The sequence below is a fragment of the Ornithorhynchus anatinus genome, chromosome 11 (assembly GCF_004115215.2).
Source record: "Ornithorhynchus anatinus isolate Pmale09 chromosome 11, mOrnAna1.pri.v4, whole genome shotgun sequence".
Classification (NCBI taxonomy): Eukaryota; Metazoa; Chordata; class Mammalia; order Monotremata; family Ornithorhynchidae; genus Ornithorhynchus; species Ornithorhynchus anatinus.
In genome coordinates, this window is record NC_041738.1 from 37276820 (window position 1) to 37304487 (window position 27668).

A 27668-nucleotide genomic window follows, 5' to 3' on the forward strand; every position below is an offset into this window, starting at 1 on the left:
GACTGTTAATTTTTTTTATTGATAAACATAGACACCAGAATTAGAAATGTCAGTAGAAAAATAAAATGTAAAGTATTCATTTTCTATCATACAAAGATTTGATCGTATCATCTCTAGCAGTTAGTGAAACAATCTAATACAAAAGTTAAGCTGGTTTGAGTCCCAACCAGCAGAGTGTGCTCAACAAATGGAAAAAGAAGAAGAAAAAAGCTTGTACGGGATGCTCGGGCACCTGTGCTTTACATTCTAAGCCACGGTTCCTTGGTTTTGGGTGACGCTTTACAGTGCGAGAACAATTCCAACCAGGGCTGTCAGCGAAGTTCAGCAGAGTGGAATGCACAGCCCCGGAGAGCTTACTGGACTGACTGATGGATGATTTTTCTGGAAAACCGGGACGGAGTAGGAAGCAATGTTCTGCAAGAACGTGACTTCACCGGCTTCAACAATTCATAAGAGGTCGTGTTTCTGTTACTAAGAAGTAAGCACGAGCTAGACGGTGAGAGGCAGTGCTGACGGGATTCAACGGGGCTTCTGTTCCCGCCATCTTCTCCTTCGACGTCGGGACGGTTAAATCCGTTTCATTTCACCGACTCCATTCACGCATTTTCACGAAGAATATCTTTTCCCCCCTAATGATTCTCATAACCAAAAAAGTGGAAAAAGAAAGAAGTCAGCTGAGGGGGTTGACGGTGGGGGAGAACAGGGAAATGGAAAGTGGAGGCACAAAAATGGTTTTAAAAGTGAACCTTCCATTACGTGGGAGGGATTTGGGGGAGGAGAATACATCTGCCCATAAAGTTTTTAGGACGTCTTTGTAGTTTGAGAATGTGACCTTTTCTAAAAACTACACATACGAGAGCGCCTGACACAAAACGGCAAGAACTACACCTCCTGACTGAATTCCCACTCCCACCCCTCCCCAGTGACTTTAAATCGTATACGAAGCTGAGACAGGCAAGTGCAGAGTTTGATTGTTCATCTTTACATAAATAATCGTTCCCTGAAGACTTCATTCAAGCAACACAATTTCTATTTCACATAGGATCTATGTACATTAAAGTAAATCATTCAGAGTGTCACATACGAGGCCTGACCACATAATATCCTGCATAAGGCAACGTCCAAGAACGTAAAGGAATATATTATTCTGTAAACTGGAAAAAATAAACAACAAAAAACATGAGCAGGTATCCACAGAGATAAAATAATAAGCAGATGGAAACCGAGATGCCCCTTAATTTTATTTATATGCTCTGGCTCAAACAGAAAAGCTAAACTTTTTAACATCGATCACAACCATTAAGGATCAGTAAATAGTGGGGATCGGAGGAAGAAAAGGCGTTAGTATCGACGCTAACGACAAACGGGGCCGTTCAATAAGGAGATGAATTTAATCTTTTCCAAAGGACACTTCAGAGACTCTCTCCATGGGCAGCATAAATAACTCCAGAAGAGTAGGATCAAAATTACATCCCACTCTACAGATAAATTAAATGATATCTTCTCACACTAAAGTTTCGACTTTTTAACATAACTATCCCCTGAGCTCAATTTATGGGTATTTTTAAAAGAAAAGTCTCAAACCTTGCATATGATCCTGCGGGCACACACTCTAGGTTAGCCGCTGTTTTTGTAGCGTCCCTTTCAAGCCATCTCTATTATCCTTTTGGAAATCTTTTTTTTTTTAATTTTTAAGAGAGAAAAGACGAGGAGGAGACTAGGTAGCGAGGTCCTCCATCTTCAAATCTAATTTTACATTCACACAGTCCAGTGGGCTTCAAGGAAAAGAAGTCTACGACATTCATTCATTCCTGAGTCACTGGGGGGCTAAGAGTCCTGAGGATATTCGTTGCTCAGCAGAAGGGAAAATAGATTCCCATTTCTCCGGGCAAACTCAAAAGTCTAAATGGTCATTATTGGGAAGGAGAAAGATCCTTTGGTCTTGGAGATCTGGGGCCAAGCCGGAGGGTAGCAGGATTTATCGTTCACGATAGCAACGAGACATTTTGCTGCCGGCAAGAAGATGAAGAGAATGTTTATCAGAGGTAGTTTATTCATCTCTTCGGGGACAACCGGGATCTGAGAAGCAACCTCAAAAACTACAAATAAATTTCAAAAATCCACAAAGCCCTGCATTCCCCCTCTTCACCGAAGGATTCAACTGCCTAGTCAGATGACAGTTGGCAAAAACTGGTGGAGCCGAAATGTCAACAAAATCTGAATGAAGAACATACACCCAACAAGTAATACTTTTGCCAGAAAGTATGTCCAAGGTAGACAAGTCGATCTGGAATGTCAGCTCACCTACTGCATGTTATTTTGATTTTTCTCCAGGGTTTCTTATGCTCTTTCCCTCCCAAAATGTGACAGATTCAAATTAAGGATTTTTTTCAACGAGCGATCACCCCAAGAAAGAACAAAAGTTGCGGAAAGCCGAAAAATGGCGTTAGACGCATTCACAAGTGACCAGAGCAAGCTTTGGAGAGTGCAAAAGATATGTTCCCATCATTTTGAAACCCGGGGAAAATCTGTAGACCCGCTAGAGTTAATTGAAGATGCTTGAGGTTTTTGATTTAAGTTGAGTCGGGATCACTCTGTCCCATCCATTCTTCATTAAAAGGGCTGACGGTTACTTGGCCTGTTGGGAGCTGCAGCAAATTCCAACTGAAAACCCGGTTGGGTTTTAATTGGGATAAATTAAACGTAGAGTAAGATTACAAATATTATAAATACCCTCTTTAAAAAGGAGAAAGGGTATAGGAGGCAGGGGATAAAGAAGGGCTGGGAAAAGAAGATTCTGAGACTGGGTTCCAAATTTCCACTGTTGGCAATTCCTTACTTAGCAACCAATGCTCGGTAAATAGAAACCCAGCAGGCCTCAGTAACAGACAAAAACAAAAATCGGGGAGAAACAGAGAACAGATTTAAAAACAGCCCCCAAGAAATCAAATTAAGTCAGGAAGAGAGCTGTATCGACAAAGTGACTTAAACAGAACAGAGAATACAAATAAAAGATACAAGTAGATCCCTGAAGTCCTGGATGGCAACAATATTCTCAAGAATAATGTTAAGCGGCATCTCTGCAAAATAATAATCCTGAGGGTTTGTGTTTTTTTGGCTTAAAAGTAGGCATCCTTGAATGGGACAAGATGAAAGAGAAAATCTCAAATGAAATCCAGCCACACCTGGACCCCTTGCATTCTAGGGATCGGTAACCCCACCCTCTGTCTTGAGATTTTCTTAAAGACAACATTTTGGCTCAGTTAAACTTAAGTATACAAAGAAAGGACCTACTGTGAGGCCTTAGGATCACACAGAGGAAAAAGAAAGCATCTGTTGCCTGAGACAAGATTTCATCAGCGGTGCATAAAATTGGTTTAAACATACATGCTGAACTGATCTAAAATGCAAAGATCTGCAACTACTCTCTATCGGGCAAATCCCAACTGCTGTGCTTGCAGGGAAGTACATCGAAAAAATTAAGGAAAAAATATGAGGATAAAAGTTCCTGAACACCTAATATTTGGGCAGTGACTTGTATTTGGAAATAAAACCTGCCAGTTTTCTACGGGTTAAACCTAGCAAAAGGCTTGAGATGTCTTCAAGGAAAGGGAACAATTACAATTATTCCAATGACAGGTATTTACAAGCTTTTGCACATGGGATAACATTGACAGAGAAAACAAGATTTTAATTTTGGGGAGAAATGCACAACAATTAGAACACTACTTAGTTTTCCCCTTTGCAGAGGGCATGACACAAACTTTGGACAAAGACCACCTTTTGAGAAAGGGTTGTTTTCCTGCCTCCATTTATGCTGAGTGGATAGTCAGAGCACAATTCTAGCTAATTTTTATTTTTATTCCCGATGGAAATAGTTTGTGATTTTCCCATACAGGAGAACTACTAAAATTATGTTAAGAAAGTAAGAGGTGAATATTATCTTCGCACGAAATGGGTAGTCAGACCACATGAGTCTGAAATAATGAAACAAATTTAAAATCCACTCGGTTCTTCCAGAAAGCAGGTTTTCGTTCTGCGTTGTGGGTAGAACGCCATCACTGAATTAGGAAACAAGCTTCCGACAGCAGGTGTCTACAAGGATAGGATGTAATGCGATGTTGGAAAAGGCAGTTACATATATATATGTATAGGCACAGTACTAATCAAGACGTGCATACTCTGGTGCAACTTTTCCTTAATGCAGGGTTGATTCATCAGGAATGTAAACCTACACTTGTATTCAGAGATACCTGGAGTAAGAGCTTTCATTCTGAGACCAAATGTTTTATTGACTTAGGTGGAGTTGCCTTCAAGCACTCTCAAAAATTCCAGAAACGCATCAAGAAAGCTAATACTGACTGCATTCTTAGGGAGAGACAATTCACCTTTAATCTTTTGAGGATGATGGTTCTCGAGTCTACTGATTAAATGACCGTATTTGCTAGTCAACTAATGTCTTTGGGTTCTGGGCCTCAACCTAATGTTTTCTTGGACGAGTTTGAGAGAGATCTCAAGCTTCGGTTAGAGGAGCGGGACAAGATGGGAGAAAGAGGATGGTGTTTTGGAGGGGGAGGAGAAACTTCAGGCACTTCCTTGGATTCAAAAGACTTCTGAAGCAGTAAGACGATATTTTAACTTGGTAACAATCACCACTAAACAAAAAATGTAAACATAATTTAAGGTCCAATTTGCTTAGTTCCAACATCTACATCCTAGTAGAAAGTTAGGCTCTTTGGGAGGGGCATTAACTTTTTCAGCCTGCTGGGAGACCACATGGAGAACTGCAGAGGGGAGCGCTGCATTCAATTAGGTCCTTGTGGCCGGAAGGAATTAATATTCCTCCTCAAGAACCAAACTTCCTGCCAGTGAACCACGTTCAACCCTAGGAGATTCGGACTCCTTACGACCATGGGCCAAATGTACTAATTTGTTCAAGTCTGTACTTTTACCAATCATCTTCCACCAGCATATAAACCCAGCTAGGTAAGCTTACACTAGAGTAGGCTTTACCATTTTACCAATCCATCTGGCTTTCCCAGCGAAAACACGTTCACCAATAGAACAGATTTTCAATTCTGGTCACTAACAGCCACCGACAACATAAATGGATGCAGTAAGAGACAAAGGGCGCAGGAGACGGTGCATTTGATGGGTTCAGGGAGCGCTTCAGCTAGCAGGCTTAATGTGCTACAAAACTGCAGGATCACATCTTACAAAACGTTCATTACAAAATGTTACGTAGAGGTCAAAATCCCTGTCTTTCAATATCACGCCGCTCAGTAGTTATTTTCGACTACTTTTTTGCACTTTTTTGCATCTACCGTATTTCGCTCACCATCAAAAACCTACTTGGCACACTGTTACAAAAATGTAACAAAATAAAAAGGTCTAATGAGCACGCTTTAAATCCCATCCTAAGCAACTCAAGAGATTTAGCACAAAGAATACTCTGCTCTGAATCTGCCCCAGGTTTACTGTAGTTCCTCTGAAATATTCCACATCGCATGATCCGGTAGAAGCCGGTGAAAGGCGGTACCGAGGGATGAACAATCCCAATGTGGGGCTGGGCGGGTTTGTGTAAAAGTACAGTTGGACAAGCACATAAATTATCGAAATATCTTCAAAGAGAACAGTCGGTACAACCTCTTTTGTCCTCATGAAATCTGGAGGGCTCCAAAAATATCTTCTGTCCAATTCTTCTCCAAATTGAAGACCTGACTTGAGGACACTGGGCCTTCACTCCCATATCGAAGCAACTGGTTGAAATTTCCCAGGTAGACACTGCCAAGTCAGTCCTCCATAAAAGTCTCCTCATGAAAAATTTTCAATAAATTACTATATTCAGGACTTTCGCTTCATCGGTGAGTCGGAAGTCCTATTCGTGAGTTTCTCTTTTTGCCGCGATGCTCCAGTGGAACGCTACAAAGTTGCTAAAATCCGTAAAAAGGAAACCAGCACGACACAAAATGTCTGCCCAACACCAAGGGTGAGGGCTTCCAAGGAGATCATTTCTTTCCCTGCAGCTCTGTAAACTCCAGCAATTGCTGCACCTATTTAGAAATGCAAAGCGGGGGTGGAGAGGGAGAAGCAAAACAAGTTATGAATTAAGGAACCTGCAGGATCTGAAATAACCGTTTTGAAAATTAAGAACCGTCTTGGTCCCAAAAAGGGGGGCTCTGTCCCACTCTCGGCTTGGTCTACTGAGACTCTCTTCGAAGAGATCAATGTGAATTGCCAAAATGTAATTACTTAGTTGGGTTTCTTGAATCCCACCCTCCTTAGACTGTCAGCTTCCCCTCTAGACTGTAAGCTCTTTGTGGGCAGGGAGTGTGTTTGCTATACTGTTGTGTTGTATTCTCCAAGCCCTTAGCACAGTGCTCTGCACACAATAAGGGCTCAATAAACATTCGTTCATTCATTCAATAGTATTTATTGAGCGCTTACTATGTGCAGAGTACTGTACTAAGCGCTTGGAATGTACAAATCGGTAACAGATAGAGACAGTCCCTGCCCTTTGACGGGCTTACGGTCTAATCGGGGGAGACGGACAGACAAGAACAATGGCAATAAACAGAATCGAGGGGAAGAACATCTCATTAAAACAATAGCAAATAAATAGAATCAGGGTGATGTACATCTCATTAACAAAATAAATAGGGTGATGAAGATATATACAGTTGAGCGGACGAGTACAGTGCTGAGGGGAGGGGAAGGGAGAGGGGGAGGAGCAGAGGGAAAGGGGGGAGAGGAGGGTTTAGCTGCGGAGAGGTGAAGGGGGGGTAGAGGGAGCAGAGGGAAAAGGGGAGCTCAGGCTGGGAAGGCCTCTTGGAGGAGGTGAGCTTTCAGTAGGGTTTTAAAGAGGGAAGAGAATTAGTTTGGCGGAGGTGAGGAGGGAGGGCGTTCCAGAACCGCGGGAGGACGTGGCCCGGGGGTCGACGGCAGGATGGGCGAGACCGAGGGACGGTGAGGAGGTGGGCGGCAGAGGAGCGGAGCGTGCAGGGTGGGCAGTGGAAAGAGAGAAGGGAGGAGAGGTAGGAAGGGGCAAGGTGATGGAGAGCCTCGAAGCCTAGAGTGAGAAGTTTTTGTTTTGTGCGGAGGTTGATAGGCAACCACTGGAGGTTTTTAAGAAGGGGAGTGACATGCCCAGAGCGTTTCTGAAGGAAGATGAGCTGGGCAGCAGAGTGAAGAATAGACTGGAGCGGGGAGAAAGAGGAGGAAGGGAGATCAGAGAGAAGGCTGACACAGTAGTCTAGCCGGGATATTACGAGAGCCTGTAGCAGTAAGGTAGCCGTTTGGGTGGAGAGGAAAGGGCGGATCTTGGCGATATTATAAAGGTGAGACTGGCAGGATTGACTGATTGACAGACTTTAGTTATTCAACCTTCTCACTGGAATTCTGAGGAGAGGGTCCTGGGAGCAGAATTTCCTGCTTGATTTGTTCAGCATGCCAAGAAGCAATCGAATCAACCTTGGTTGCTGACCAAGGCCCAAACCATCTTTAGATTCTACTCCTTGTCCGCATTCATGTGTCTAGAAGATCCCCAAATAGTGTGTTGCAGACCCCAGGTCACGAGTTCAGGTGAGGGCGTGGTGGAGAATCGGACCCAACACCCACCAAGAACTGGGTTATTTCTGCCTCCAAGCCAAAGCCTGTGTCGGCCAGAAATCAGCCAGTACAAGGACAAGCCTCGATCATCACCTCTGGAACTTCCTTTTAGTCACTGCAGATCCCTCAAAACATCAAAGAGGCCACCCCCTGGGTTCTGCTGCTTATTCAGAAGTAATCACAAATCCATTTTTCTAATTCTTTTTAAGGATGGTATTTATGGGAACAGGCGCTCTTGTGATCATTTTTATTACCCCAAATTTCCTTCCGTCATATTTCACCTCAGCTCACAGGAGCAGTTAACCAAAGGTTTTGCAATGACATTTGACAAAGAAGGCAAGAGGGTAGCTAATTAGAAAAAAAAAATAGAGCAGACACCGGCAGTCATTTTTTTCCCTTTCCAGTGAAGTTTCTTTATGAGAAGGAGGACCAGGCCCTTTAGAAAAAGGCTCTTGGTCCAGGGAAAATGATACTGAATCCAAGTGAGGGTGTAACACTTGGCAAAGAAAAAATAAAATTTTAAAGTTAAGGGGTTACCCTCTTTGGTTAAGGCACAGCCACGCCGACACAATGCTAACACGGCCTCGAAAGGACTTCATTAGACATGTTAATCAAACTGGTTCAACTAGTATTTTTAATGTCTAACATACTTGTCAAGATTCCAGCAGTAATTGGTCCCACGATGCCCATCAACAGGATGCTTACAGACATGAACCTACCATATTTGTGATGTCTGAGGGTGAAAAGGGCCAGTAATCCAGCAGGTACGTGGAAGGACAGAGAAGACACCAGTGCCCACAGGAACACACCATACCACATCTCTACAAGGCAAAAACAAAGCCATCCTGAACCGCGGCGTTTCCCATCACAACCAGTCCTAGATACTGTATCTCTCCACACGCAAAACTTTTGAAGGTATATTTAAAGACAGGACAGTCGTTTTTATATTCTCTTAAAACCTGAAACTCAAAGCTTCTCCATTAAAAAACAAAATTAAAGGCATGACTCAGATAGGAAGGAAATGGTTCCAGCCGCTTGTCTTAAGAAACAGCGCACAGCACAGGCCTCGACCACCACTTCTGGAACTCTCTTTCAGTCACTACAGACCCCTCAAAACATCAAAGAGGCGCCTCCCCCCGTTCTGCTGCTTATTCAGAAGTAATCACAAATCTGTTTTCCTAATTTTCTTTAAGCATAGTATTTATGGGAACAGGCGCTCTTGTAATCATTTTGCAAACCTCTGTTCAAGTATCTTCAAAAGCCCCAGACTGGGTACCTGGATTTCCTTAAGCACCTGCTGCTTTTTCAGCCTATTCTTTATTACATACATGCCTAATCGGTCCATCAATGACTGAGCACTTACTCTGTGCAAAGCACTGCACTAAGCGCTTGGATGTGTACAATACACCACAGTTGGAAGACGCTTTCCCTGACATAACAATGTCTAGTGCCGGACTTCATTTTATTAGAGAAGCAGCCAGGCCTAATGGAAAGGGCACTGGCTTGGGAGTCAGGACATCTGGGCTCTAATCCTGGCTCTGCCAAGTGCCTGCTGTATGACCATGGGTAAATCATTTAACTTCCCCGGGCCTCGGTTCCTTTAACTGTAAATGGGAATTCAATTCCTCTTCTCCTTCCAATTCCTCTTATCCTTCACACTGAGAGATGGAGGCTCTGCCTGCTCTCATCTTGTAACAAACACATTCCATGGTACAGTGCGTGGCCCCTAGTGATTACCAAATATCAAAAGCATTATTGAGGAGAAACTAAGGCAAAGGAAGAAAGCATTTGCCCAAAGACACAGAGTAGTTACAATAAGTGGGAATCCTGAGGATAAGAACATGGAGCTGAGAAGCAAGAGGGAGTAGTGGATAGAGCTCAGGCCTGGGAGTCAGAGGACCTGGGTTCTAGTTCCAGCTCTGCCACTTGTCTGCTGTGTGACCCTGGGGAAGACACAACTTCTCCATGCCTCCGTCACATCGTCTGTAAAATGAGAATTAAGACTGTGCGCCCCATGTGGGACAGCGATCATAACCAACCTCATTGACTGGTTTCTACCCCAGCGCTTAGTACAGTGCCTGGCACATAATAAGGGCTTAACGAATACCTTTAAAAAAAAAAAGGAGCTCAAACTCCCAGTCACAGTTTCTAACCAGACCACATTCGTCTTTTTCTAATTAGAAGATCAAACTCATATCCAGTTCTGTTTCAATCCAGTTTCTCACACTGCCAAAAACCATATTTTTATAAACAACAGAGATGGAGGGTGATGTTTTTTTGACATGAGGGACTTGCTACCACATTCTAGTCATCATTAAAGAGGCTGTAAAGGTCCCTGGGCAGGAAGTTAAGACTCAGAAATTCCACAGAGAAACATCGCTTTGAACCAAGAGCACATGTAGTTCACGTGAAAGGTATCGATGCCGGGAGGAACAATGCAGCCATTTTTAAAAACACAGTGGGATTAACCAAAAAGATTATGCTGGAGGGTAAAGAAAGTCCTAAGAATTTAGTTCCTATCTCATGCAAGGTCAAATACTGTGAAAGCTTCCCAGGCCAAGTGATTCTGTAATCAATCATCATTTGTACTTCCTGAGCGCTTACTATGGGTAGAGCACTGAACTAAGTGGTTGGGAGAGTACAATACAACAGAATTAGTAGACACGAGCCCTGCCCATAATGAGTTTACAATCTAGAGGGTGAGACAGACATTAATATCAATAAATATGGAATTTATAATATATAATTTAAAGATATGTACATAAGTGCTGTGGAGATGGGGTGGGGTGAATATCAAATGATCAAAGGTCACACTGAAGCGCATCGATGACGCAGAATGGAGAGCAAGCTGGGGAAAAGAGGGCTCAGTCGGGAAAGACCTCTTGGAGGTGTTACCTTAGTAATGCTTTGAAGGCGGAGAGAGTGGTGGTCTGGCGTATATGGAGGGGGAAGGATTTCTAGGCCGGGGGAGGACGTGGGAAAGGGGTCAGCGGCAAGACAGAGAAGATAGGGGCCGTGAGTGAACTGGCGCTAGAGGAGCGGAGTGTGTGGGCTGGGCTGTAGTAGGAGATCGGTGAGGTGAGGTAAGAGAGGCAAACTGACTGTTTTGAAGCCAATGGTGAGGAGTTTCTGTTTGATGCGGAGATGGATGGGCAGCCACTGGAGGTTCTTGAGTGGGGAAGACACGAACTGAACTTTTTGGTTGATAGATGATTAGAGCAGCAGAGTGAAGTATGGATTGGAAAGGGGAAAGATGGGGGCTGGGAGGTCAACAAGGTGACAGATGCAATAGGCAAGGCGGGATAGGATAAGTGCTTGGTTCAGCATGGTAGCAATTTGGATGGTGAAAAAAGGGCGGATTTTTGTAATGTTGTGAAGAATGAAACGACAAAATTTGGTGTCGGATTGAGTATGTGGGTGGAACAAGAGCGATGAGCTGAGGACAATGCCAAGGTCATGGGCTTGTGACCTTGTAAACTCAATAAGCAACAGAAGGCAGCCAGAGAAGAGCCCAGTTCCATGCTATCTGCTTTCCAAGCTTGCCCTGTGCAACACACTGCTAATTCCCTTCATACCTGATCTACACCTGCCTTTAGTTATTAATAATAATGATGGCATCTGTTAAGCGCTTACTATGTGCCAAGCACCGTTCTAAGCGCTGGGGTGGATCCAAGGTGATCAGGTTGTCCCACGTGGGGCCCACAGTCAATCCCCATTTTACAGAGGAGATAACTGAGGCACAGAGAAGTTAAATAACTTGCCCAAAGTCACAGAGCTGACAAGCGGAGGAGCGGGGATTAGAACCCAAGCCCTCTGACTCCCAAGCCCGGGCTCCTTCTACTGAGCCACGCTGGGATGCGTCTGCGAACTGAGCTAACCAGCTGGGCTCGACTAAATGGGTGGCTTTGAGATGTAAAGAAATGTTTCTCAAAAATGAAATGTCCTTCAAGTCTTTAGCCTGAGATCCAAACCAGACTGGAATCCAAGTTTCCAGAGACTGAAAGGTAGAGAGAAACCAGATGGAACTGGGATTACTACGGGTATTCTGTCCCATGGCCGCAGTCTGCACTCGTTCTCCCGACTAGGCCTCTCCCAACACCGAACCCAGTGAGACCCGGGGAAAGACAGTGTGGAGTGGTCAGAGTTTGCACTGAGTTCCCCACGCTGCTGCACAAACCTTTTCACCCTCTCAGCAATAAACGTCGGAGCAGAGCTCATCCAAACATAAGGCTCCAGAAAAGGCGCAAAAGACGAAGAAGCGTGGCCTAGTGGATACAGCACGAGCCTAGAAGCAGAGGGATCTGGGTTCTAATCCCGGATCCACCACTTGTCTGCTCTGTAACCTTGGGCAAGTCGCTTCTCTTTGCCTCAGTTCCCTCATCTGTAAAATGGGGATTAAGACTGTGAGCCCCAAGTGGGACATGGACTGTGTCCAACCTGATTAGCTTGTATCTACCCCAGTGCTTAGTACCATACTCTGCACCTATTAAGCGCTTAGCAAATACCATTAAAAAAATGGAATTTCCATGGACAAAATGGGCAAGGCAGTCTCTCTAAGAAGAACTCACAGTCTGTGGGTATGGTATCACGGACGGCCTCGTCAGCTTCGAACTGAGGAGTTCTCCACGAGTTTATAAGCAGCAGCAAGGAGTGGCAGAAGCAGCTTGGCTCAGTGGAGAAGCAGCGTGGCTCAGTGGAGAAGCAGCGTGGCTCAGTGGAAAGAGCATGGGCTTTGGAGTCAGAGGTCATGAGTTCAAATCCCAGCTCTGCCACTTGTCAGCTGTGTGACTGTGGGCAAGTCACTTAACTTCTCTGTGCCTCAGTTACCTCATCTGTAAAATGGGGATTAAGACTGTGAGCCCCACATGGGACAACCTGATTCCCCTGTGTCTACCCCAGCGCTTAGAACAGTGCTCGGCACATAGTAAGCGCTTAACAAATACCAACATTATTATTTTACTCCAGCTTCCACTATCTCAGCACTTGGGTGTTCCAAACCTCTCAGAGCACTTTGGTAAACATCAATTCATGTATTTGACCATCAGTCAAGCACTGCACTAAGCGCTAGGGAGAGTATAATCCAAGAGAGTTGGAAGGCATATTCCCTGCCCCCAAGACTTTATAATCTAGAGGGGGGAGACAGACACTAGTATAAGTAAATAATAATAATAATATTGGTATTTGTTAAGCGCTTACTATGTGCCGAGCACTGTTCTAAGCGCTGGGGTAGACACAGGGGAATCAGGTTGTCCCACGTGGGGCTCACAGTCTTAATCCCCATTTTACAGATGAAGTAACTGAGGCACCGAGAAGTTAAGTGACTTGCCCAAAGTCACACAGCTGACAAGTGGCAGAGCTGGGATTTGAACCCATGACCTCTGACTCCAAAGCCCGTGTTCTTTCCACTGAGCCACGCTGCTTCACCTATAATGTATTTATTGATTCAGCTTTCCATTCTCTCTCTCTCCCTTAGATAAATAAGTTTGGGTCTTTCTCCCTTATCAGAGGCTAAGCTCCTGGAGGGATGGAATTGTGACCTTTTACCTCCATTCTACTCTCCCAAACATGCAGTGGTGGGCTCTGTGACCCAAAGACTCTCAATAAATGGTTCAGAGCATCAATTTCTCACCTTCTCTTCTCCAGGATAGGAAACTCAACTTTTATCCTTTCCTAATACCTCAAAACATTTCTGTTCTACATCATCATCCAAAAATTGGACGAAGGAGCGGAGAGCTCCGTGCAACCCAGCCTGCAGAGATGGTGAAACCGTTCTTCTCAGGAGTCTTCCCAGTTTCTCAACATCACTTTTCAAATACAAAGCTCGTCGTGGGCAGGGGGCATGCCTGTTTTACTGTTGTGCTGTACTCCCCCAAGCCCTTAGTACAGTGCTCTGCACACAGTAAGCGCTCGATAAATACGATTGAGCAAGGCTCAAAATGGACAAAATCCTCTAATAAAGATTTGATCGATTCCAAATAGAGTGGGGTGCGCAAGAGCACAGTTCAACTTTTATTGCCCCTTATGAGCTTTATCTGTCTTGTAAATGACAGATGGACCTTGACTTGGGCATTGAGTGTTGCAGGCGTGCACACGTCCCGGCATTACACAGAACGCTACATTTCAAGAGCAAAGGAGCTTCCAGCTCTGCCAGGGCAGAGCTTTGGAACAAAAACCCTTGCATCCAAGCAAGGCTGGGAGATGTAGCCTCCCGCTCACTGCTGCAGCACACAGAGTTTCTTGGCCCTGGTCAAATGGGTCAGAGGCTGCCTCTCCTTGGCGCGGTGGAAGGATTCTTTCCAAACTCCTAGGCATAATGTGCCCGATAACGATCCTGACTTCAGATTTGTGAGTCTAAACTGGGATTCACACCATGAGAGGTTTCAACGATGCAAGGGTTCATGGGACCGGGAGTTTAAGAGAAAAACACAAGTGTTTTCTTGTTAGTTTTTTTTTAGGATATTTGTTAAGCGCTTACTATGTGTCAAATCCGGTTCTAAGTGCTGGGGTAGGTACAGGTTAATTAGGTTGGACCCAGTCCCTGTCCCACACGGGGCTCATGGCTAAGTAGGAGGGAGAACAGGTATTTAATCTCCATTTTACAGTTGAGGTAACTGAGGCACAGAGAAGTTAAGCGGCTGGCCCAACGCAACACAGCAAGCAGTTGGCAGAACCAGGGTTAGAACCCAGGTCCTCTAACTTCCAGGGTTGGACTCTTGCAACTAGTCCATGTTGCTTCTTGTTCTGGCCAGCTATCGCCTTTCTTGGGGACATTTCCCAGAGACCTTTGAAAGACTGAGCCTGTTTAGAGATCTAGACCTCAACCCTAAGAAATCCTTGTAAAGGAGTATGCTCTTTCTCCCAGCCCTCATTCCTACAGTCTGGGTAGAAAAAGCCAAAAAAACCTGAAAGGGTCATTTCCCTGAGCAAGTTATGTAAGAGCCCATAAATGCCCTAGCCAAATCAGGATGTATGAATCCTCTTTATTTTAAAAAAATGAGCTTCTGGGCTCCATTCATTGGAAAGTACAAAAATTACAGTTACCTACCTTGCAATATAGATTTACCAAGTTATTATAACATTTCTTAAGCGTTTGTGGTCTACCTGCTGGGAAAAATACACGGCTATTGATTTAGGCATGATCCCTGTCTCACAAGGGGTACACTGTGTTAGTCGGAGAAGCACAGACACATAAAGTGAAGAAAAAAAAAAGACAGGCTAAAACAAGCAAATCAATAACAGCAGTAAAAATAGTCAGTTGTCCGATAATGCAGGAAATCCATTCCTGAAGAACCTTGCCTGCGGCCAACATTTTGCACACACTATCATCCCTATTTGTTACTGAATTGTACTTTCAAGCGCTTAGTACAGTGCTCTGCACACAGTAAGAGCTCAATAAATACGACTGAATGAATTTCTTCTCCTATCGCACCACACGCTACTGCCCTTACAGACAAGTGCTGATGGAAGAATGCTTCCTAATTCCACAGTGGTGTTCTTTCTAAAGCCCGTAGTCAAAACGGGCCTTATGGAAAAACCAACTGGAGCGTTTGACTGCTGGTGGTGGGGAGGGACGGAGATGAGTTAAAGAGCGGAGGGGAAGTCTTCTCCTCCATCTCCTCACGGCTCCAAGTCTGCATTTGCCTCAGTTTCAAAACCTGCGATCTTCCCAACACTCTAAGGACCCGTGGGGCTCCTGCCTGATCCTGGTCTTCAGTCCTGCAGTATCAGAAAAGAAGAGGGAGAGGGAAGAAAGGAGCGGGGGAGAGAGAGAAAGGGGGGAGAGGAAGGTGGTGGGGAGGAGAGGAAGGTGGTGGGGGGGAGAGGAAGGTGGGGGGGGGAGAGGAAGGTGGGGGGGAGGAGAGGAAGGTGGGGGGAGGAGAGGAAGGTGGGGGGAGGAGAGAAAAGGGGGGAGAGAAAAGGGGGAGAGAAAAGGGGGGAGAGAAAAGGGGGGAGAGAAAAGGGGGGAGAGAAAGGGGGGAGAGAAAGGGGGAGAGAAAGGGGGGAGAGAAAGGGGGGGAGAGAAAGGGGGGGAGAGAAAGGGGGGGAGAGAAAGGGGGGAGAGAAAGGGGGAGAGAAAGGGGGGAGAGAAAGGGGGGAGAGAAAGGGGGAGAGAAAGGGGGGAGAGAAAGGGGGGAGAGAAAGGGGGGAGAGAAGGGGGGAGAGAAGGGGGGAGAGAAGGGGGGAGAGAAGGGGGGGAGGGAAGGGGGGAGAGAAGGGGGGGAGAGAAGGGGGGGAGAGAAGGGGGGAGAGAAGGGGGAAGAGAAAAGGAGGGAGGGGGGGGAGAGAAAGGGGGAGAGAAAGGAGGGGAGAGAAAAGGGGGGGAGAGGAAAGGGGGGGAAAGGGGGGAGAGGAAAGGGGGAATAAAGAGGGGAGGGGGGAGAGGTTGCCCATGGCTCAGGAAGGCCTCCACTGCCCAGAGCCTTGGTGGCAGGAAAGGTCCCAAATTCTGCTCCATCTATGTTCTGGTGGCTGAGGTGGAGGAGGACTCTATTTCATCTGTATTCCCCTCATTTGTACTGAGAGGATACAAACGTCACTGAGGGCTGTAATCCACGTAACATGCGACAAATGCGAGTAGTTCAGGGGAACACTTTAAGCCACAGGGGAGACAGGTTGTAAGCCTAATGAACTGAGAAAAAATTCGCTGGTAATTTTTAGAAATCAATGATCCTACCCCAGAATGAGATCAGTTAACATTTTTCACTTCTCATGAAGATCTCCTCACTTCTTTTTCTAATCTTCCCAGATTACATCTTCCCTCAACTGCCACTTGAGCACTTCTGGTTCACTTCCACCATCTCCGGTAGAATTTATGTATCTTCCTTGTCCTAATATCTTCCCCTAGGACTTATGTACTAACTTTTAAACAGATCGTCTTCTCCTCCCTCCCATCTATAATTTATTTCAGTATCTGTTCCACTGCTAGACTGTAAAATTCAAGAGGGCAGGGATCATGCCTCTTCTATTGTGTTCTCTGACAGTAGGCGCTCAATAAATACAATTGATTGATCTTCCAGAATATTAGGATTTTTCCAGAAACACAGATCCAGTAACTTCTTTAAATAAAATACATTTGAGGACCGGTGGCCTAAGGCTGTTATAGACAATTTTCCGGCAGAAAGGAATAGTTTAAATACCACAGTGAGAACCAATGGAGTTTTAAGATCCCCATTAAGGGTACGCTGCAGTTCTGGAGTCATAATCAATACGAACAGCATTAGAAAACTGGAGGAAAAACGTATCTTTCCTCCATGTAGAGATGACTCTGTTCTTTTCATTTTAAGATCAGCTGATACAAAATCTCACAAATAAATGGGAAGCTTTTACATGGAAAGTGAAGCACCTTTTGGTACTGGTGTATTCCCCCCTAGGGCTTAATACGGTGCTCTGTAATAAATACCACTGATCAATCGATTCAACTTTTTTTTTTAACTGACAGGCATTTTTCAAGCAAAAGTAGCTTAATCAATCAATCAGTGGTATTTACTGAGTGGAAGCCCTTGGGAGAAACAATACAGAGTTAGCAGACGCATTTCCTGTCCACAAGGAGCCTTAAGCAATGGATTCACTAACTCATAAGGAAACCGATCAGTTTTCACTAAAGAACATGTTTTTTACTTCAAAATACCATTTGGTAGTATAAGGCTATGTACAGCCTTTTTTTAAAATCGGTAGGATTTTTTATAGAACTATTATAGCACAGAGAAACTCTAATCTGAAACCATTAGAAAATCAAATATTTTTGCCTTTAATCTCCTGCATCTTCATTTGGCATCTATATGTATTGATTGTTGTAAAGTACTTCTATTTTCCCTGACTCAAAATACTTCCAATCTGTTTAAAAATCTTGCACATATTACCCAAAAGAATGCATCCCCATGCTTCTCTAGTTAAATCGCTTGTTGAAACTTGAAGTTAATGCAATTTAAATAATTAAACAACCATGAGACTGTGCAGGAAAGTCAGGCTTAGGTACGGCTTTTTAATTTGGCCAATAAAATTTCCATTAAGAAACCTTCCAATTTGGGGAAAATCAATTCACTGCTTACCGGTTGTAACAAACCTCAGAATAGTTCACACAATGATTTTTCCATAGTAATGAACTTAAAATACCATGAATCTTTCTGTGGAGCCCAAATGGAAAATAGTTCCAGTTTAGGGTAATAATTGTAAGCCAATTTGACTACGGTTTGGAGCCTCAGCCCAAATTAAACTTATAGGTCTGACTAGGTCTGTCACAGGGGTTACTGATTTAGAGTGGCTGGCTCAAAGTTATAACTGTTTCCTAAAATCAGGTCTTGCAAAACACACACAAAAGAATCTCTTGCACCCACAAGTGCTTCCATCAACTAATCAATGGACTAATCTACTAATTAACCTTCTAATTCCATCAACTAATTTGTTGAAGACTTACTGTGTTCAGAGCATTGTACTAAGCGCTTGAGAGAGTACAGAGTTGGTAGAAACGTTCCTTGCTCCCAAGGAGCTTGCAGTCTAGAGCTTCCACCTTTTAATGTGCTGCAACTTGCAAATAACAGCTTACCATTGGACACTCGGTTGCCCCTTAAAGAATTATAACAGCCTGAGTTACAAGGACCTCAAAAGAAGTTTTTCCCCAAACCACCTACTGAACCAGCCTGCTCAAAAAAGCCTGGCACCCGGATTAGCCAGAGGTTGGGAGAGCTTGAGTTCCTGAGCCAGATTTGCTTAATTATTCTCTTTTGGAAGGGAACCTCTACTTTGCTGATTTTATGTTTTTTCAGTCAACTGTCACCTTTGAAATCAATTTGAGCAGCCAGACGGTCACACAATATTCTGGTTCAGGCTTCATTGCAAGATAACCACATTGGCATCTCCTCCAAATATAGTTATTATTCCTTCAGTGCCATTTCACCAGTCATTCATGTGCGGCACTTGAGTAACTATCTGTCATTTCTCTGCTTATATTAATGTCTGTCAACCCTTCTAGGCTTGTAAGCTTGCTGTGGGGAAGTAACATGCCAACCAATGCCGTTATTCCGTACTCCCCCAAGCACTGAGTACAGAGCTCTGCACTCAGTAAGCTCTCGATAAATACGATTGACTGATTCGTGAATCCTGCTGGGCAAGAGGTGCATCATAAGTAGGGAATGTGTCTGCCAACTCAGTTGAATTGAGTAAGAGAAGGTTTATTTCCTTCCTACTGAGGACAAGTGAAGAGTGCTTTTCAATCCACTGCCCACAAAATACCAAAAGAGAAGAGAAGCAACTCCAGTAAGGCTACCTGTGAACTGAAGTTCTCTCTCAAGTGCTCAGTTCAGTGCTCTGCACATAGTAAATGCTCAATAAATACCACTGATTAAGTAAAGAATAACAATACTTGGGGTAGGTCTGAATTAGAAATGCCTAGTTAGAGCGTATTAAAGTCACGGTGTCCTAAGAGAGAATTTTTTTTAATATTTGTTAAGGGTTTACTATGTGTCAATCACTGTTCTAAGCGTGGGAGTTGATACAGGTTAATCGGGTCAAACAGTCCATGTCCCACATGGGGCTCAAAGTCTAAGTAGGAGGGAGAACTAGTATTTAATCCCCATTTTATCACTGAGAAAACTGAGACACAGATAAATTAGATGACTTGCCCGAAATCAACAGCAAGGAAAGCGGCAGAGTCCGGATTAGAACCCAGATCCTTTGGCTCCCAGACCTGTGCTCTTTCCACTTGGCCATTCTGCTTCCTGTTTACGCGTAAATGTTTTTATCAGCGGTCCAGAGACTACACACACTTGCAGTAGGGCAAAAAAGCAAGTCACAATCGCAAACGCAGTTTGTGTGGGCAGAAACCGCTCCTATGTTGGAAAGGACCGGACAGACAACGAATGGCCTTTTCCTTGACTGATGCTGCAGTTCACTGCCAGGAGAAATAGCACTAGAGGAATTTCTTTCAAAAAGGAAACAATAAAGCTGCCACGAAAATGAACCAAAATGCAGCCTTGTAGTCTAGAGATCAGAGTGGAGCCAAACTCACCCTCCACTTCCTTTGAATTAAGAAGGAAGTTGGGCACAAAATGCCACTTCTTAAATGCGGTCTCTTGCCACTGACCTTCACGTACCCTGCAGGCCTCTGACCCGAAAGAGGAAATGAGGTGGACTGGGGGGGACTGGGGGGCACTGGGGGAGGTGTGGATTCGAGAAGAAGACACGGGAAACAGAGGAAGTGACCAGCTGGGCTGCATAACATCCCTCCTCATTTCAGGTCTAATAATAATAATGGTGGTATTTGTTAGGCGCTTACTATGTGCAGAGCACTGTTCTAAGCGCTGGAGTAGATACAGGGTAATCAGGTGGTCCCACGGGAGGCTGACAGTTAAATCCCCATTTTACAGATGAGGTCACTGAGGCCCAGAGAAGGGAAGTAACTTACCCACAGTCACACAGCTGACAAGTGGCAGAGCCGGCATTCGAACCCATGACCTCTGACTCCCAAGCCCGGGCTCTTTCCACTGAGCCACGCTGCTTAATAAGGTCCTGAGGAAGAAACACCCTAGATCCAGATCGGTAACCTCTTTATTTCTATTGATGTCCGTCTCCCCTTCTAGCCTGTAAACTCTTTGTTGGCAGGGAGCGTGTCTACCGACTCGGCTATACTGTCCCCCTCCGAGCACTTAGTACAGTGCTCTGCACCCAGGAAGCGCTCAGTAAATATGACTGAAGAGAGGGGGGAGAAGAGGGGAACCTGTGTCCACCCAAGGTTCCCGCTGCTGCGTGACCTTGGGCAAGTCACTCAACTTCTCTGTGCCCCAGTTAGTTCATCTATAAAATGGGGATTAAGATGGTGAGCCAAGGACTTGTGTCTACCCCAGCACTTAGTACAGTGTCGAGCATATAGTCAATGCTTAATAAATGTCATTAAAAAGAAAAGTATTGGAGAGGTGCCTGATATAGAAGCTGTCTAGAAGCAAAAGGATCAATTGTTATTATTGTTACCATCATCATGATTATAGTTGCTATGCACTTACTATGCTATGCACAGAGAAGCAGCGTGGCCTAATGGCAAGAGTATGGACTTGGGAAACAGAGGACGTGGGTTCTAATCCTGGCTCCGCCACTTGTCTGCTGGGTGACTCTGGGCAAGTCCCTAAACTTCTCTGTGCCTCAGTGACCTCATCTGGAAAATGGGGATTAAAACTGCGAGCCCCACGTGGGACAACCTGATCACCTCGTATCTACCCCGGCGCTTAGAACAGGGCTCGGCACATAGTAAGCGCTTAATACCATCATCATCATTACTATTACTATGTGTCAAGCACTGTACTAAGTGCTGGGGCAGTAATCAGTTCGGGTTCAATCATCCCACATAAGACTCAGGGTCAAAGAAGGAGGGAGGACAGGTACTGCATCCCATATTTAAAGCTGGGGAAACTGAGGCACTGAGAAGGTGTGTGACTGCCCGGGCTCTTCCCCAGCACAGCCTGGCCATGGGTGGGGAGGGGATGGGTGAGGGTCTGTCTCTCTCTCACACACATCAAATACAGAGAAGCAGCATGGCTCCATGGGAAGAGGCCAGGCTTGGGAGTCGGAGGTCATGGGTTCTAATCCCGATTCCACCACTTGTCAGCTGTGTGACCTTGGGCAAGTCACTTAACTTCTCAGGGCCTCAGTGACCTCATCTGTAAAATGGGGATGAAGACTGTGAGCCCCACATGGGTCAACCTGATTCCCTTGTATCTACCCCAGTGCTTAGAACAGTGCTTGGCCCATAATAAGTGGTTAACTAATACCAACATCATCATTATTATTATTATTAATCCCACCTCTGCCACTTGTCAGCTGACCCTGGGTAAGTCACTTCTCTGGGCCTCAATGATCTCCTCTGTCAAATGGGGATGAAGCCTGGGAGCCCCACGTGGGACAACCTCATTCCCTTGCAACTACCCCAACGTTTGGAACAGCGCTTGGCCCAAAGTAAACCCTTAAATTCCAACAGTATTATTATTAATCCCACCTCCGCCACTTGTCAGCTGGGTGACTCTGGGCAAGTCATTTCTTAGGGCCTTAATGATCTGCTCTGTCAAATGGGGATGAAGACTGGCAGCCCCCACGTTGGACAACCCGATAAGCTCGTATCTACCCCAGTGCTTAGAAGAGTGCTTCGCCCATAGTAAGCGCTTAAATACCAACATTATTGTTATTATTATTATTATTAATCCCTCCTCTGCCACTTGTCAGCTGTGTGACTCTGGGCAAGTCACTTCTCTGGGCCTCAGTGATCTCTTCTGTCAAATGGGAATGAAGACTGGCAGCCCCACGTGGGACAACCTGATAAGCTCCTATCTACCCCAGCGCTCGGAAGAGTGCTTAGCCCATAGTAAGTGCTTAAATGCCACAATTATTATAATTAATCCCGCCCCCGCCACTTGTCAGCTGGGTGACGCTGGGCAAGTCACTTCTCTGGGCCTCAGTGATCCCCTCTGTCAAATGGGGATGAAGACTGGGAGCCCCACGTGGGAAAACCTCATTCCCTTGCATCTACCCCAGTGCTTAGAAGAGTGCTTGGCCCATTGCAAGTGCTTAAGTACCAACATTATTATTATTAATCCCACCTCCACTACTTGTCAGCTGGGTGACTAGGCAAGTCACTTCTCTGGGCCTCAGTGATCTCTTCTGTCAAATGGGAATGAAGACTGGGAGCCCCATGTGGGACAACCTGATAAGCTCCTATCTATCCCAGCGCTCGGAAGAGTGCTTAGCCCATAGTAGGGCTTAAATGCCCACATTATTATAATTAATCCCACCTCCACCACTTGTCAGCTGGGTGACTCTGGGCAAGTCACTTCTCTGGGCCTCGATGATCTCCTCTATCAAATGGGGATGAAGACTGGGAACCCCATGTGGGACAACCTGATCAACTCGTATCTATCCCAGTGCTTGGAACAGTGCTTAGCCCATAGTAAGCGCTTAAATGCCCACATTATTATAATTAATCTCGCCTCCACCACTTGTCAGCGGGGTGACTCTGGGCAAGTCACTTCTCTGGGCCTCAGTGATCCCCTCTGTCAAATGGGGATGAAGACTGGGAGCCCCACGTGGGAAAACCTCACTCCCTTGCATCTTCCCCAGCGCTTATCAGCGTGCTTGGCCCATAGCAAGGGCTTAATACGGCTCAGTGGAAAGAGCGTGGGCTTCGGAATCAGAGGTCATGGGTTCGACTCCCGGCTCTGCCACTTGTCAGCTGGGCGACGGTGGGCAAGTCACTTCACTTCTCTGGGCCTCAGTTCCCTCATCTGTAAAATGGGGATTATCTGTGAGCCTCACATGGGACCACCTGAGGACCCTGTATCTGCCCCAGCGCTTAGAACAGTGCACATAGTAAGCGCTTAACAAATACCAACATTATTATTATTATTATTAATAAAGTGCCATTCTATGCTGTCCTGGGGCAGCCCCCTTCCCCAACGGTCGGGGGGGGGGGGAGGGGGATGCTCGCGCAGGCGCAGTGGGTACCTGGGAAGGAGCAGAGGGCGGTGATGTTGGGGCACAGGGTCTCGTTGCCCACCCTGGGCACCAGCTGCAGGCTCAGGATCTGCTGCAGGAGCCGGGCCGAGCTGCTGCTGCCGCCGCCGCCGCCGCCGCCGCCGGCCTCGCCCTCCATCCCTCCCCCGCCGCCGCCGCCGCCGCCGCCGCCGCCGCCATGCACCGCACGGAGGAGGAGGAGGACGAGAGCAAAGCTCCCCGAGCCGGTCCTGCTGGCCTCGTCCAATCAGCCGGCCGCCCGCCTGACCGACGGCCCCTCCAGCCAATCGGCAGGCGCGCAGAACAGGCCAGGGGCGGGGCCTACTCTGGGTACGCCCACTCCGTGACGTAAGCCACCTCTCCCGCCCCCTGGCGGTTCGCGCCTCGCCTGCACCTGCCAGGGCCCCAACGCAGCGCCGCGCCCCCTAGGGAATGACGCGGGAACTGCAGCCCCTTGACCTCCTCCCACCGGCCCTTCATTCATTCATTCAATAGTATTCATTCATTCAATAGTATTTATTGAGCGCTTACTATGTGCAGAGCACTGTACTAAGCGCTTGGAGTATTTATTGAGCGCTTACTAGGTGCACAGCACTGGACTAAGCGCTTGGAATGGACAGTTCATCAACAGAGAGACCATCCCTGCCCAACAAAGGGCTCACAGTTTATTAATAATAATGTTGGTATTTGTTAAGCGCTTACTCTAGTAATAATGTTGGTTGGTATCTGTTAAGAGCTTACTATAATAATAATAATGTTGGTGTTTGTTAAGCGCTTACTATGTGCAGAGCACTGTTCTAAGCGCTGGGGGAGATACAGGGTCATCAGGTTGTCCCACGTGAGGCTCACAGTCTTCATCCTCATTTTACACATGAGGGAACTGAGGCCCAGAGCAGTGAAGTGACTTGCCCACAGTCACCCAGCTGACAAGTGGCAGAGCCGGGATTCAAACCCATGACCTCTGGCTCCCAAGCCCATGCTCTTTGCACTGAGAGCGCTTACTATGTGCACAGCACTGGACTAAGCGCTTGGAATGGACAGTCCGGCAACAGAGACAATCCCTGCCCAACAACAGGTTCACAGTTTATTAATAATAATGTTGGTATCTGTTAAGCGCTTACTTTAACAGTAATGTTGGTTGGTATCTGTTAAGCGCTTACTATAATAATAATAATGTTGGTATTTGTTAAGCGCCTACTCTGTCCAGAGCGCTGTTCTAAGTGCTGGGGGAGATACAGGGTCATCAGGTTGTCCCACGTGAGGCTCACAGTCTTCATCCCCATTTTACAGATGAGGGAATTGAAGCACACAGAAGTGAAGTGACTTGCCCACAGTCACACAGCTAACAATTGGCAGAGCTGGGATTGGAACCCATGACCTCTGACTCCCAAGCCCGGGCTCTTTCCACTGAGCCATGCTGCTTATTGAGCACTTATTATGTGCAAAGGACTGAACTAAGCGCTTGGAATGGACAGTTCGGCAACAGAGAGAGACAATCCCTGCCCAACAACGGGCTCACAGTTTAATAATAATGATAATAATGTTGGTATCTGTTAAACGCTTACTATAATAATAATGATAATGTTGGTATTTGTTATGTGCTTACTATGTGCAGAGCACTGTTCTAAGCACTGGGGGACATACAGGGTATTCAGGTAGTCCCACGTGAGGTTCACAGTCTTAATCCCCATTTTACAGATGAGGTAACTGAGGCACAGAGAAGTTAAGTGACTTGCCCAAGGTCACACAGCTGACAAGCGGAGGAGCCGGGATTAGAACCTCTGACTTTGAATGAATGAATGAATGAATGACTTCCAAGCCCAGGCTCTTTTTGACCTCTGACTCCTAAGACCGTGCTTTTTCCATGAGCCACGCTGCTTCTCTACTTTAGTTTAATTGTTTAGTAATTTGGCTGGTCTAACTTGCTGAATGAAAATTATTATTATTATTACCAAGTGCCGTCGAATCCTTTCCGATTCACAGCGACTCAGTGGATCTTTTTTCTCCGGAAGTCCTTCCTCTTGGAGGCCGGTCATCCTCTGAAAGTCGAGTTCGGCCTCCTCCTGTCACACGAGGGGATTTTTCAGGAAATTGTCCAGGCGGTTGTCTTCGTTTCCTTTCTCTTTTCCTCCTATATCATCAGGGAATGTGGTGATCTCAGTGGATCTTTTCCATTCCTTCCTTATTTTCTCCTCAATAATAATAACACTAATGATAATAATAATAGTAATAATCGACACTGCCTAGTGGAAAGACCCCGGGCCAGAGTGTCAGTTAGGGCCTCTAGCCATCTAGCTGCTGGGCTGCCTCTTCCATGTTTTCCCTGGACTTCTCCTAGCGTTAGTGTCTTGAACAAAAATTGGCGAGGAAGAAATCCAGGGAGTGTTTACATCCAGGTTATCCAAGAGGAAAGTGTAGGGGATAGGCAGAAAGCACTTAGTTACTAGGCATCAGGAATCCTGCATTCTAGTTTTGGTTCTGCCACTTGTCTGCTTTGTGACCTTGGGCAAGTGTCTTAACATTTCTCTGACTGGACTGGAGACTGGAGAAATGACCATCTATAAACTGAAAAGCCAGTCTGTTAGCAAATATTTCTAATATGGAATTGTTTTTCACTGTGAATATATGAAAATGGAAACTTGTATCCAGGGCCAGCTTGAGCTATTTCGGGGTCCTGGGCACAGGGAAAGGACATGGAAAGGAGTGGATCCACAAGACAAATGCAGAAGTCAGAGAAAAGAGGTGTCTAGGTGAAAAGCAGCCTAGGTAACTGTCTAATTGGCCTACATTGTCTAGTCAGTTGTCCCGACTGCACCCGGAGCAAATGGGTTACTGTCACTGAAAATGAGTCGACGCTAATGATCTGTGTGTGTTTCTTGAGCAGCAGGGGAATAAGGAAAAATAAGTTAAAGAACTAAAGATTAAGGGTCTAGGCCAGTAAGAAAGAAGCCTGCGTACAGTTGTGCTAAGTAGCTGTGCTTAGGGCTTGTTTCCATCTAGTGACCGGGTTGGGGGGAATTAGGCAGGCGGAACGTGGCGCCTTCTCCAACTTCACCTCTTCTTCCTGATGTCTCTGGAAGGAATTTGAGGAATGAGAACTGATCCCAGCCTCAGATTTAGGGGCGCAAGTCCACTAGAATGAGATGTCATCCTTCGTTTTAATTAATGGTGGCAATATTTTCATTGCCATACCAGAGGATGCTAGAAATTAAGAAATTTACTTTGGGTTGAAAGCATTGATTAGTCATTAGTGTAACAAGCCTATATCTGATGAAGATAATATAATGTATGATAAATAATGTCCTTTTAATTTCTTCCGAGTCTCTGGGGCTTGCCTAAATCTCATTCCTTTTGCTCTCAAAGTTGTTCTGCCCTGTGTACCTCAAGGACCGGTTATAGAATTTCCGGCAGAACGCGGCTCTCTGTCTGCCTCTCTGGACTCCGTATGCCCCGCGATTCCCGGAAAAGTCCAGGCTTCTGGTTAAGATATCTGTACGTCTTGCTGAGAAATGTACACGGGATTGGCCGAGATAAGAGCTCTGCCCAAGAGGCAGGGCCAGAGTGACGGGTCTGTAATCTTCACCGTCTTAGACTCCAGGGTCCGTGGGCTCTTCACCCTGCCGATTTTGGTTTCTTGGCCTACCTCAAAGTTCAATCGCTCCCACCCTTAGCTGCCCAATCCAGGGGTCTTCTACGAGAGCATGGACTTCTCCCGACTTTGCTTTCACTCTAGGCTTCAAGGCTGTCCATCACCTTGCCCCTTCCTACCTCTCCTCCCTTCTCTCTTTCTACCGCCCACCCTGCACGCTCCGCTCCTCTGCCGCCCACCTCCTCACCATCCCCCTTCTCGCCTATCCCGCCGACCCCCAGGCCACGTCCTCCTCTCTCCTCACCTCCGCCAAACTCATTCTCTTCCCCTCTTCAAAACCCTACTTAAAGCTCACCTCCTCCAAGAGGCCTTCCCAGACTGAGCTACCCTTTTCCCTCTGCTCCCTCTACCCCACCCTTCACCTCCCCTCAGCTAAGCCCCCTTTCCCTCTGCTCCTCCCCCTCTCCCGTCCCACCCCCTCACACTGTACTCGTCTGCTCAACTGTATATATCTTCATCACCCTATTCATTTTGTTTAATGAGATGTACATCACCCTGATTCTATTTATTTGCTATTGTTTTAATGAGATGTTCTTCCCCTCGATTCTATTTATTGCCATTGTTCTTGTCTGTCCATCTCCCCTGATTAAACTGTAAGCCTGTCAAAGGGCAGGGACTGTCTCTATCTGTTACCGATTTGTACATTCCAAGCGCTTAGTACAGTGCTCTGCACATAGTATTGAATGATCCATTCTGATCCTCCTTGACCTCTCTGCTGCCTTTGACACTGTCGACCATCCCCTCCTCCTCCGTACCTTATCTCACCTTGGCTTCACGGACTCTGTCCTCTCCTGGTTCTCCTCTCACCTCTCTGGCCGATCATTCTCGGTCTCCTACGCTGGAGCCTCCTCCCCCTCCCATCCTTTAACTGTTGGAGTTCCTCAAGGGTCAGTTCTCGGCCCTCTTCTGTTCTCCATTTACA

The 27668-nt window shown here is 46.0% G+C and overlaps 1 protein-coding gene across 2 annotated transcripts; it reads right to left on the reverse strand.

Annotated features, from left to right (window-relative positions):
* Positions 1-23236, reverse strand: TMEM170A (transmembrane protein 170A). Of its 2 annotated transcripts, XR_485558.2 has the most exons (4): positions 23089-23236; positions 8259-8429; positions 5647-6053; positions 1-629 (listed from the first exon to the last, which is right to left on the reverse strand). XR_485558.2 is itself a non-coding variant. In XM_001517749.4 (3 exons), exons 1-3 carry the CDS (start codon positions 23234-23236, stop codon positions 5923-5925), a joined length of 450 nt encoding a protein of 149 aa, XP_001517799.4. In that variant the 3' UTR covers positions 1-5922. The 2 variants fall into 2 exon arrangements, 1 of the variants encoding a protein (XP_001517799.4); XM_001517749.4 differs by having other exon boundaries at positions 1-6053.
* Between the last annotated feature and the right edge of the window lie 4432 nt (positions 23237-27668).